The 13520-nt window shown below is 44.4% G+C and overlaps 1 protein-coding gene across 3 annotated transcripts in view; it reads right to left on the bottom strand.

The window, feature by feature from the left end:
- SUN3 (Sad1 and UNC84 domain containing 3) overlaps positions 1 to 13520 on the bottom strand; it is a 47118-nt gene that overhangs the window by 31289 nt on the left and 2309 nt on the right. For 2 of the 3 annotated variants that reach the window (XM_044946418.2, XM_044946417.2), the window contains exon 2: positions 4067 to 4128. In XM_044946418.2, coding sequence (XP_044802353.2) covers positions 4067 to 4103 — 37 coding nt within the window. In that variant the 5' untranslated portion in view covers positions 4104 to 4128. Of the gene's footprint in view, positions 1 to 4066; positions 4129 to 9189; positions 9521 to 13520 lie in introns of those variants that run through there. The other variant, XM_006074682.4, reaches the window with a different exon arrangement.

Here is a 13520-nt window from a genome sequence, read left to right as displayed (position 1 = left end):
GAAGCAACAGTTAGAACTGGACACGGAACAACAGACATGTTCCAAATAGGAAAAGGAGTACATCTAGGCTGTATATTGTCACCCTGCTTATTTAACTTATATGCAGAGCACATCATGAGAAACACTGGGCTGGAAGAAGCACAAGCTGGAATCAAGATTGCCAGGAGAAATATCAGTAACCTCAGATATGCAGATGACAGTATCCTTATGGCAGAAAGTGAAGAAGAATTAAAGAGCCTCTTGATGAAAGTGAAAGAGGAGAGTGAAAAAGTTGGCTTAAAGCTCAACATTCAGAAAACAAAGATCATGGCATCCGGTCCCATCACTTCATGGCAAAAAGATGGGGAAACAGTGGAAACAGTGGCAGACTTCATTTTGGGGGGCTCCAAAATCACTGCAGATGGTGGCTGCAGCCATGAAATTAAAAAACGCTTACTCCTTGGAAGGAAAGTTATGACCAACCTAGACAGCATATTAAAAAGCAGAGACATCACTTTGTCAACAAAGGTCCGTCTAGTCAAGGCTATGGTTTTTCCAGTGGTCATGTATGGATGTGAGAGTTGGACTATAAAGAAAGCTGAGCACCGAAGATTTGATGCTTTTGGACTGTGGTGTTGGAGAAGAGTCTTGAGAGTCCCTTGGTCTGCAAGGAGATCCAACCAGTCCATCCTAAAGGAGATCAGTCCTGAATATTCATTGGAAGGACTGATGCTGAAACTCCAATACTTTGGCCACATGATGCGAAGAGCTGACTCATTTGCAAAGACCCTGATGCTGGGAAATATTGAGGGCAGGAGGAGATTGTTGGATGGCATCACGGCCTTGATGGACATGAGTTTGTGTGGACTCCTGCAGTTGGTGATGGACAGGGAGGCCTGGTGTGCTGTGGTTCATGGGGTTGCAACAAGTCGGATACAACAGAGTGACTAAACTGAACTGATTGAAACAAATACATGTACACACAGTTCTATACACAACACTCAAAGGGTGGACACAGTGGATGTTCATCCGTAGCTGAATGGATAAACAAACTGTGGTCTATCCATACATTGCAATTTTATTCAGCTACAAAAAGGAATGATCCGTCTACAACAGGGATGAGCCTCAAAAACATAAGCTTAGTGAAAGAAGCCCAACAAAAATGGCCTTACATTGTATGATTCCATTTATATGACACACTCAGAACACGTGTGTCCTTAGAAACAGAAAGCATATTGGTGGTTGTTGCCAGAGGGTGGGGGGAGGTGGGGCTGGGATTGACTAAGGGGTGTGGGGTTTCTTTTGGCGTTGATGAAAATATTTTGGAAATAGAAGTAGTACTTGCACAACATTGTGAATGCACTAAATTCCACTGAGTTGTTCATGTCAAAATGGTTCGTTTTATATTATGTGGATTTCACCCTAGCAAATAAAAATGGATGCAAGTTCAGTTTAATTCCATTGAAATCATTAACACATCAGTGGTGGCTAAAAAGGATCTGGCACTTTTGTGAGCAAATGAGTAACCTTACAGTGAAAGTGAAAAGTGAAAGTGAAGTCGCTCAGTCGTGTCCGACTCTTTGTGATCCCATGGACTGTAGCCTACCAGGCTCCTCCGTCCATAGGATTCTCCAGGCAAGAGTACTGGAGTGGGTTGCCATGCCTTCTCCAGGGGATCTTCCCAACCCAGCGATTGAACCTGAGTGGGGAAAGACAAAGAAGCAGTTTGTACACACTAAGAAGATGTATATATTTCAATCTTAAAAGATGTCAAAGGAGAGACTTCGCTGGCAGGCCAGTGGTTAAAACTTTCCTTTCCAATGAAGGGATTGCAGGTTCAGTCCCTGGTTGGAAAATAAGATCCCACATGCCTCTCAACCAAAAAAAAAAAAAAAAAAAAAAAAAAGTAAAACAGAAGCAATATTGTAACAAATTCAATAAAGACTTTAAAAATGGTCCACATCAACAAAAATCATCAAAAAAAAAAAAAAGTCTAAGGGATATAGGGCATTCGTTTCCAAAACAAGGAAAATTCTGAGCACAAACAGTTCTACTGTTCACAGGGCGTGTTCCTGATACAGGCAGGGCGGTGGAGCCTCAGAAGAGCAGGCATGCATCACTGGACTCAGGGCTGGGGTAGGGCTGCAGGAAGTCTCAAGGGCAGAGGGCTCGGGAGTCGGGAGCCGGCAGCAGCGACGGGGTCCAGGGAGGGCTCCTGCAGCTCACAGGCTGAAATCAGCAGAGGTGAAGGCCAGATGGAAGCAACAGAGCCAGACAGCGTGCAGTTCTCAGTAGAACTGGAAACTTCAAGATGAAGTTTCGAGGTCTGCTGAGATGGGATGGGTGCTCAGGGCACTAAGATGCAGCTGATGGAAGACTGGCACAGACTTCAGAGAGCCCTCAGTCCAGGTATCCACGTGCAAGCCCAACTGAACAGCCCCCATTGCTGCGTAAAACGGCATTTTGTGGCGATAGCTGGGTGAAACTCTGACTTCCCTGGACACTGTGCAATTCAAGGTGTCCACGTACCACAGAACAATTCCTCATTGTACTAGGATTCATGGTGTGTGATATTTACAGCCAGAAAATGGCAAAGCATGTGTTCTAGCATTTCTTCAAGAACCCCGTGATGAGTCAGTCTCTGGTTGTCAAAATCCTTCAAGATGAGTCACCCAGATTTAGAAAAGATCAATTCTGTGTATTTGCAGTAAAAATATCAAGGATTCCTAACTTCAAAGCAACTTCTCTTATTTTGAACCATGATTCTGTAACAGGGAAGAAAAAAATCTGACTCCATATTGGATCTGTTTCTTTTACTTTAATCATTGCTTCCCATGGCTTTTGTCCATTAAAAAGATATTGTCTATACATAATGGCTTGCCTTGGGGAACCCCTCCCTACTGCATGAATGTTAAACTAAAGTGTCTTTGTTCAGCTCACTGGGAGATATTCTGACCCTGCCCAACTTGTGAATGACAGCAGGAAAAAGAAATGAATGCATCCCTTCCCTGAGGATGGCCAAACCAGGAGGTATTTTGCAACACTTACGGCCTTTTGATTTCTCAGACGGCTCAGATGGTAAAGAATTTGCCTGCAAAGCAGGAGTAGTGGTCGTGTTAGTCGCTCAGTCATGTTTGACTCTTTGCGACCCCATGGACTGTGGCCTGCCAGGCTCCTCTGTCCATGGGATTCTCCAGGCAAGAATACTGGAGTAGACTGCAAGGCAGGAGACCTGGGTTCAATCCCTGGGTTGGGAAGATCCCCTGGAGAAAGAAGGGATTGGCAACCCACTCCAGTATTCCTGCCTGGAGAATTCTATGGACAGAGGAGCCTGGTGGGCTACAGTCCATGGGGTCTCAAAGAGTGGGACACGACTGAGTGACTAACACGACCGCTACTGCTACTACTCCGGCACTGCAGGACCGAGTGACTTACACTCTCACTTCATGGTCTTTTTACTTTACTTCCTTTCCTCCTCCTCCTCTGTGCTGTAAAAGAAACTGGCATCCAGACCCGTAACATAGTACTCCAGGACTCTCATCCACCATCTTCTCGGATGCCCAGCTTTCTGAATAAAGTCTCTATTTCTTGCCTTGATACCCTGCCTCCCGATTTATTGACCTGTTCTGTGTCAAACAGAACGAGCTTAGGCCTGGTAACAATTCTAAGAGAAATAAAGTTCTCACTAAGTTTTCTTTTTTTTTTTTTTTAATTTTATTTTATTTTTAAACCCCAAACACTGTATTAGTTTTGCCAAACATCAAAACGAATCCGCCTAAGTTTTCAACAAGGAAACCCAAATCACTTTTACAAGAGAACCTGAGTGCTGCAACCACTGAGCCCACAAGCCACAAGGAAGATCCTGCATGATGCAACGAAGACTCTTCATGCCGCAACTAAGATCTGATGCAGCCAAACAGATTAATAAATAAATGTTGAGCAGGGGGAAGGAATGGTTCAAGAGCATGCAGTCACTTCCAGGTTTCTGGGGCATTTATTGCAAATGTGAGTCATTCCCCTGCCATCTCTCTCATCACACACACACCCTGCGAAATGGCTTCAAGGATCGTTGCTTAGTAAGACTCACCTAGAAGAAGTAAGGTCAGTATAAACACCATACCCATGACAGCCTTCCATGATCGAGTTAACCTAAAAAGAAGAAAAATAACAGCAAAAAGAATTTAGCAATACACCACTCTTAACCTTTAATTTGAACTTTAACCTCTACAACCAAGTCGACAGACATGACTAGGCTGAGCATGTGAGTTAATTTAGTTCCTAATCCACTGAGAAACTGAGGGAAAACAGTATTCAGAGTGGTATATATACATATTCACACATACATACACCATACACATACAGCCCTCTCTTTCACACATATTACTGCCCTGTTGTTGCAGGTTTTTATGCCTATAAATGCTTATGAAGAAGAAAGCAAAAGAGGTTATCCTAGAGGTCTGCAATGTATCATGAGCCCAGAAGAAAAAAGAAAAAAGAGTCTGGACTGAGCCAACCAGGCTCCTCTGTCTATGGTATTCTCCAGGCAAGAATACTGAAATGGGTTGCCATTTCTTACTCCAGGGGATCTTCCCCACCCAGGGATCGAACCTGTGTCTCCTGCTCTGGCAGGCTGATTCTTTACTGCTGAGCCAGCTGGGAAGTCCAGAGAACTATGTCAATGAACATAAAATTCTGATAAAATTCTCTAAAGCAATCCTAACCCTTTCCCTCACTTTTTATTGAAATACAACATACATAAAGAAAAAAGCACAGATCATGGCACAGCTCAGTGGATCCAAAGGTCAACTCCACCCTCCCACTGGCAACCAGGGGGACAAGAGCTTTTGTAGACAGGAGGCAGCGGCTCCATGCAGAAACAGCAGTCAGCTCCGACAGTTGTCTTCAGATTGGTCACGGGTGGTCTGACCAGCATCATCCTGATTGTTTTAGGTACAGTTAATCTTCAATTTCAGGGTCCATTTTTTCCCATGTCTTTGAGGTCAGTTCTCAGAATTTCGGCAGTTTAAGTCATGGGTTCGCCTTGGAAAGTCTGGTCATTATGCAGTTAACTCCTTCTATCTGAGGTTTCATTATCTATAAGACAGCTCACAGGATATGGCTCAGAATATTAGGAACTAAAAGAGAAGGAACTAAAAGGTCCTTGACTATGCTTAATGACTACATTATTATCTGGGCTCCTTCGTTTTCCTTTGTTTCTGTATTTCTCATTTCCCTGATTAAACTTATTCTTTGACTCAAGTTTTCCACAGACAAAAGGTAGGCGGAGGACAAGGGGCATTGGGACAAGCACCATGGGGTCCTGCTCTGTTGGACCAGAAATTGCTGGGTTTGTGCATATCCGGTCTCAGCAGATCTTTCTAAAGAGTTTTACAAAGTGATTGCAGTGACATTTCCACATCCAACTTTAAAGATTTTTTTTTTTTAAAGGAGAAAAAAAAAAAAGAAAATGGCTAAAATAGACTAATCTCACTGAAACAGAAGGCTAGGAGCTTTGGGACAAAGTACTCTAAGATAGCAAATTGAAATTTCTATTTAAAACATATAAAAACCAGTTGATGATGAGTCATTCATTTAATTACAGAAGGCACCTTGATGTAGCAGGAGAAGCACTGGGTCACAGCTCAGAAAAGGGGGTGAAGCTGTCACCGACTGTGCCGGTCACACAATGAGGCCAGACCATACAGAAAGGTGGAGTTTGGAGCAGAGAAAGTTTTATTGCATGATGGGGGGCAAATTTTGTTAGGAAGCATCATTACGAGCAAAGCTAGTGGAGGTGATGGAATTCCAGTTGAGCTATTTCATATCCTGAAAGATGATGCTGTGAAAGTGCTGTACTCAATATGCCAGCAAATTTGGACAACTCAGCAGTGGCCATGGGACTGGAAAAGGTCAGTTTTCATTCCAATCCCAAAGAAAGGCAATGCCAAAGAATGCTCAAACTTCCGCACAACTGCACTCATCTCACAGGCTAGTAAAGTGATGCTCAAAATTCTCCAACATAGGCTTCAGCAATACGTGAACTTTGAACTTCCAGATGTTCAAGTTGGTTTTAGAAAAGGCAGAGGAACCAGAGATCAAATTGCCAACATCCACTGGATCAACGAAAAAAGCGAGAGTTCCAGAAAAACATGTATTTCTGCTTTATTGACTATGCCAAAGCCTTTGATTGTGTGGATCACAATAAACTGTAGAAAATTCTGAAAGAGATGGGAATACCAGACCACATGATATGCCTCTTGAGAAATTTGTATGCAGGTCAGGAAGCAACAGTTAGAACTGGACATGGAACAACAGACTGGTTCCAAATAGGAAAAGGAGTTCATCAAGGCTGTATATTGTCACCCTGTTTATTTAACTTATATGCAGAGTACATCCTGAGAAATTCTGGGCTGGAGGAAGCACAAGCTGGAATCAAGATTGCCAGGAGAAATATCAATAACCTCAGATATGTAGATGATACTACCCTTATGGCAGAAAGTGAAGAAGAACTAAAGAGCCTCTTGATGAAAGTGAAAGAGGAGTGAAAAAGTTGGCTTAAAGCTCAACATTCAGAAGACGAAGATCATGGTGTCTGGTCCCATCACTTCATGGCAAATAGATTGGGGAAACAGTGGAAACAGTGTCAGACTTTCTTTTTAGGGGCTCCAAAATCACTGCAGATGGTGATTGCAACCATGAAATTAACAGACGCTTACTCCTTGGAAGGAAAGTTATGAGCACCCTAGACAGCATTTTAAAAAGCAGAGACATTACTTTGTCAACAAAGGTCCATCTAGTCAAGGCTATGGTTTTTCCAGTGGTCATGTATGGATGTGAGAGTTGGACTGTGAAGAAAGCTGAGCGCTGAAGAATTGAAGCTTTTGAATTGTGGTATTGGAGAAGACTCTTGAGAGTCCCTTGGACTGCAAGGAGATCCAACCAGTCCATCCTAAAGGAGATCAGTCATGGATGTTTATTAGAAGGACTGATGTTGAAGCTAAAACTCCAATACTTTGGCCACCTGATGCGAAGAGTTGACTCATTTGAAAAGACCCTGATCCCGGGAAAGATTGAGGGTAGGAGGAGAAGGGGACGACAGAGGATAAGATGGTTGGATGGCATCACTGACTGAATGGACATGGGTTTGGGTGGACTCAGGGAGTTGGTGATGGACAGGGAGGCCTGGTGTGCTGTGGTTCATGGGGTCACAAAGAGTCGGACACGATTGAGTGACTGAACTGAAGCACAAGCCACCTAATTTCACCCAGTACGGAATCTCTAAGTAGCTCATCCACTTACAGAAAGCAATAGTGCCCATTGTCTGTCCAATGTGTTATTGTTATTGTTGTTCAGTCGCTAAGTTGTGTCTGACTCTGTGACTCCATGAACTGCAGCACGCCAGGATTTCCTGTCCTTCTTCATCTCCCAGAGTTTGCTCAAACTCATGTCCATTGAGTCAGTGATGCCATCCAACCATCTCATCCTCTGTTGTTCCCTTCTTCTCCTGCCTTCAATCTTTCCCAGGATCAGGGTCTTTTCCAATGAGTTGGCTCCTCACATCACATCAGGTGGGCAAAGTATTGGAGCTTCAGCTTCAGCATCAGTCCCTCCAATGAATATTCAGGGTTGATTTCTTTTAGGATTGAGTAGTCTGATCTTGCAGTCCAAGGGGCTCTCAAGAGACTTCTCCAGCACCACAGTTCGAAAACACCAATTCTTCAGCACTTGGCCTTCTCTATGGTCCAACACTCACATCTGTACATGACTAGTGGAAAAATCATAGTGTTGAGTCCTGTCCCCCAGGCCATAGGTGGGAGGCTTTGCACCAAAACCACAGAAGCAGAGCCCAGAATCAAGGTCACCTCTGAAGCTGACTAACCCCCTTTGTAACCGTTGCCAAAAGCCCCCTAACAATCACTAACAAGCTTCCTGATTCCCAATTAGGCAAAGATGCCCAACCAATCAACTAGTGTCAGCTTTCCTGTAGGAATTTTCTTTGCCTTGAGGCTATAAAAATTGGCTATTAACCCACAACAACTGTCAACCCTCCCTGGTCTGTCAGGAGGTTGGCCTGCTGCGCTTGCAGTGCCCACATTATCTCTGCTCTTTGTTCTTAATAAACTCTCCTTTCTGCAATACTCTGGAAATCCTTTTCCAATCCCAGCTTGGACTGCTTCAACACATACCTTTGACTATATGGGCTTCGTCGGTAAAGTGATATCTCTGCTTTTTAATACACTGTCTTGGTTTGTTGTAGACATGTGCTAAAAGCAACAGAGAAGAAGGTCTTCCCAAGAGTCTCCTCTGAAGGGACACGAAATCTTGAAACCACCATCCTTCACATCTCACTGGTCACATGAGGGATCCACTGTCTAAAGAGAGTTACTCAAAGGTCATAAGATCCTCCCAAGGGACTGGCTTAAATGAACATTAACCAAAGGTTCACTAAGCTTTTTCATTAAACCTTAGCTGTTATCTGTGGGGTGGTTATTTCTTTACTCTCTGCTTTGTTTGACCAGCAGGCAGTGCCAAGGGCAAAGTTGATGGGGCTTGGGTTTTGGGGCCATCCAAGTGGTCCAAGATTTCCTGCTGTCTCCCCTTCTTCCAGTTAGAGGAGGCACAGTTGTTAGCTCAAAACGTACACCCACTAACAGCCCGTGTAGCCAGTTCTCACCCAGGGATGTAACAAGCGCCCTCCATGTAAAGACTTGTAAAGCATGGTGCTGGACCTTGCACCTGGCAGAGACTGAGCAGGAGGCCACTGACAAATGATCGACCCATGAGGCTGCAGGTTGCAGTCATAACTTCACACTGCCGGTGAGACTCATTCCTTTAAAAAGAATGTCTTCTCTTCCACAAACTTCGTCCCCCACTTGCTGTGTGTGCTGTGCCTAGTTGCTCAGTCATGTCCGACTTTTTGTGTTCCTGTGGACTGTAGCCCACCAGGCTCCTCTGTCCATGGGGATTCCCCAGGGAAGAATACTAGAGTGGGTTGCCATGCCCTCCTCCAGGAGATCTTCCCTCCCACTTGCTGTAATTAACCTTAACCCCTACCACAGAAGGAGACAACAGAGCAGAAAGTACTGGGATCCAGAGAAATCTTCAAAGTTTCTCTCTATAAAGGAAGGTTATTTTCCAGGGGGACGAGCACACGTGATACATGACATGTACACTATCAAATCTTAAGGAGATCACCCTGCAGTTACGTACCCGCTGGCGTCGGGGTTTTCCTGCTGTGGGAGCACAGCGCTCCCACTGGAGCCGCTGCTGGCGTCCTCAGAGGGAGCCCTGAAGAGCCTGGAGCTCCCCCTGGAGTTGGGTCTCCCACTCATCCCCCCCAGCCGAGCAGCTGATTGCTGGCAGCCTCTTTGCTACTTGATGGAAAACATGAGGTGATACAAAATGGTTTGGGATTGGCTTGGGGTTTTGCCTTCTTCCTTCTCGGCTGTTTCTCCTTCGAGGCGGAAACTGTGAGTGAACTAACCTTGGAGGAGGCGCCCCGGCTCTTCTGTTGCATCACCTTCTGTGACACATCACAATGGCTGGACGCCCAGGCAGAGGGCACGCGGCCTCCCCACCAGCCAGCACCCAGCCCGAGCGTGTATCACAAGGCTTCACGGCAGCGGCTCCCAGACACACCGCGAAATGCCAGGGTCCCCCAGGCCCCACGCTTCTGCCACAAGAAATCTCTGTTTCACTGTGCTTGCTTCAGTACTTTTTCAAAAAATTAAATATCACGAACATATTATGTTCTGGGAAGACCCTAGAACACCACTCCCCTCCTTTCTTTCCTGCAGAAAAATGAAAATTGATATACAAAACGTTTTTGATATTTTTCCACATAAATATGTATCCATAAATGTTTTCATGCTGTGAATTCAAATGATAAGCTACTCTCAGCTTTCTTAGATTACTGGTCTTGAGAAATACTCACTTCAGATTACTCATTTTAACTGCTGTATAGTATTTTATCACATATACATCTGTCGATGACAGACAAATTCACAATCTGAAAGTTTTTTTCAGTGGCCTTTTTAAGGGCTGGGCTTTCCCAGTGGCTCAGTGGTAAAGAATCAGCCTGCAATGCTGGAGACACAGGAGAAATGGGTCTGATCTCTGGGTCTGGAAGATCCCCTGGAGGAGGGCATGGCAACATGCTCCAGTATTCTTGCCTGGAGAATGCAATGGACAGAGGAGAGTGGCAGGCTACAGTCCACAGGGTTGCAAAGAATCATCCACGACTGAAGTGACTGAGCTCAAATGCCCTGAGGACTAGACCAACACAAAATTTCTCAGGTAGCTCTGAGGAACTGTCCAGAAGAGGTAAGGAAGGAGAAAAAAAAAAAAAAAAAAAAAAAGGAAGGAGCTAAGATATATAGGGGATTTTGCTGAAAATCAAACAGACTAACATGCAGTAGAATATCGAAAGATGACTGCTAATCACACATCTGAATTAATGGATTAATGCTTCTCCATTAATGGGAAGATGCAAGAGCCTGGGCTTATTGAAATCATGCCTTTGACATAGACCTTAACTCTATAGGGCTAGCATCCTGCTTTTCTCCACTGTGAGTCTTGTTGGCAGTGGCCTGATGGTCAGGCAGCATTCCTTCTTTACTGGAATGGCAGGCAACACATCACAATTCACTCTCCCAGTCTTTTATCAGTTGCTTTTGGTTTTTTAGCAACACGATCAAAGTTCAATGCCTGCCTTTGTCTCCTGCACACCACAAGGGCTTCCCTGGGTGAACCTCCGGAATGGAATTGCTGGAATGATGAGCATGCTTACTTGGGGCATAAAACTGCAGGCTGACAGTTATTTTCCTCTGAGTCTTTTGAAGATGCTATTCATAGTCTTGGACTTGGCTGTTGGGGATAAAAATCCTACCTAATCTTCCCGGAGTTCACCCAAACTCATGTCCATCGAGTCAGTGATGCCATCCAGCCATCTCATCCTCTGTCGTCCCCTTCCCCTCCTGCCCCCAATCCCTCCCAGCATATATTTATGTAAAATATATGTACTTATGTACAAATTTATGTGTGCATCTGTCTATCTCTATATATCCATCTCTTCACTTTGTTGAAAGTAAAAGGAAACTTGTTAGAAACCATGTTCTACACCTTGCTGTTTTCAGGTAAAAATATATCTTGGTGACCAAGATGGTGGTGGTGGTGGTGATGAAAAAAAGAAATTTTAAATAATTTGATTATCAAAGCTGTTTGATCAAATAGCTTTGATTTTACGGTAGTAACTTTTCTCTCTCAGTAAATGTTTTATGAAAGTTCCAAAGAGTTTTTAATCTTTTAAAAACATATTGTAAAATCTGCCAAGCATAATAAATTAATTCATACTAGGAAAAAATATATCTTGGGTTTTGTTTTGCTTTGTTTGGTTGTACTAGGTCTTTGTTGTGGCATAGACACAGATCTTCCATTTCAGCAAGTGGAATCTAGTTCCCTGACCAAGGATCGAATCTGGGCCCCTGCATTGGAAGCACGAAGCCCTAGCCACTGGGCCCCCAAAGAAGGTCCTTGGAAGTTTTTCTGACTCACCCTGAGTTGATCTTTTTCTTTCACGGCTGCCTAGGGTTTCGGTGTACGAATGTGCACCAATCTGTTTACCCTGATGAGCGTTTCTATATTGCATTCAGTGTGCAATACTAACCACATGCTGCAGTTATTCTGCATGTTTGAGTGCATCTGCAAGAACGCATAGCCAGAGGAAGAACAGCTGGGTCCACGTCTCTCCGTGTCTGTCATTTTGATAAATGTTGCCTTTGTCCTCTCCAGAGACTCTGCCAGCTAAGTTTCCACTGGAATTTATGATATTTTCCTCTTATTCACCAACATGGTGTATTATCAACCTTTTAATCTTTGCCAATTGAATAGCTTTGTAAAAACGGTACCTCAGGAGAGTTTCTTTTTGCATTCTGATGAGTGAGTTTGAGCTTTTCCCCCCACGTGGTTAAGACCCACATTCTCCTGGGTTCTGCTTTTCTTGTTTACCTGTTTTTGCTTTGTTTCTTTTGCTTGGAAATGTATTTTTAAATTCATTATCATTCTTTCACTTAGGTCTTTGTTTTTTAAATTTTTATTTCTTTTTGGCCGTGCTGGGTCTTCGTTGCTGTGCGTGGGCTTTCTCTCGTTGCCAGGAGCCGGGGTGGGGGTGGCCACTCTCCAGCTGCAGTGTGTGGGCCTCTCATTGCAGTGGCTTCTGCTGCTGTACAGCCTGGGCTCCAAGGCCCATGGACCCTGGCAGCTGTGGCACTGGCGCTCAGCAGTTGGGGCGCACAAGCTTAGCTGCTTCGCTTGCATGTGGGATACTCCCAGACCAGGGGTCAAACCCGTGTCCCCTGCATTGGTAGGTGGTCTCCCAACCACTGAACCACCAGGGAAGCCCTCATTTATGTCTTGAAGTGTATAGTTATTTCTTTAAGTATGTACTTATTTTAAAAGCCCTTTTCAAGCAACTGAATTAAAAATAAAATCTGTCTGGAGAGTACTTATTTTCTGATGAGTCACCATCTTTCCACGGCTTGTCTCCACAGTGACTTAGGGTTGTGCACGGCAGACTTATTTTGAGTGAAGAGTTTCCTATTTTCACTCTGCTTCGTCTCTGATCCTCTGTGTTTATTGGCCTCCCATGACTTCCAGAGATGTAAATTATTTTCTATTTGCATTTCATCTACTGCCATTATAAGTTTGGAAACAGGAGGTACTTGAGACCTCGGAAGGAAAGTTATGACCAACCTAGATAGCATATTCAAAAGCAGAGCCATTACTTTGCCAACAAAGGTCCGTCTAGTCAAGGCTATGGTTTTTCCAGTGGTCATGTATGGATGTGAGAGTTGGACTGTGAAGAAAGCTGAGTGCTGAAGAATTGATGCTTTTGAACTGTGGTGTTGGAGAAGACTCTTGAGAGTCCCTTGGACTGCAAGGAGATCCAACCAGTCCATTCTAAAGGAGATCAGTCCTGGGTGTTCATTGGAAGGACTGATGCTAAAGCTCAGACTCCAATACTTTGGCCACCTGATGCGAAGAGTTGACTCATTGGAAAAGACTCTGATGCTGGGAGGGATTGGGGGCAGGAGGAGAAGGGGACGACAGAGGATGAGATGGCTGGATGGCGTCACCGACTCGATGGACATGAGTTTGGGTGAACTCCAGGAGTTGATGATGGACAGGCAGGCCTGGTGTGTTGTAATTCATGGGGTCGCAAAGAGTTGGACATGACTGAGAGACTAACCGAACTGAACTGGAGACCACAACCCCAAAGCTTATATTTGGCAGAAGACCCCAACCTATTTGTAACTATTTATTTTAAAAAATATTTATTTATCTATTTGGCTGGTCTTGGTCACAGCATGCAGGACCTTCATCACACCGTGCAGGTCTACAGGTCAGCAGTTGCAGCATGTAGGCTCAGTTGCTCCACTTGTGATCTTAGTTCTCCCACCAGTGATCAAACCCATTGTAACTGGCAGAAAAAATTGGGAGTTGTCTCATACAGTAGGGCTGGCAGTGAATGCAGGCAGCACATG

Source organism: Bubalus bubalis, chromosome 8 (assembly GCF_019923935.1).
Source record: "Bubalus bubalis isolate 160015118507 breed Murrah chromosome 8, NDDB_SH_1, whole genome shotgun sequence".
Lineage (NCBI taxonomy): Eukaryota > Metazoa > Chordata > Mammalia > Artiodactyla > Bovidae > Bubalus > Bubalus bubalis.
The sequence above is the reverse complement of the archived record's forward strand: the minus strand, read 5'-3'. Positions and strand labels throughout refer to the sequence as shown.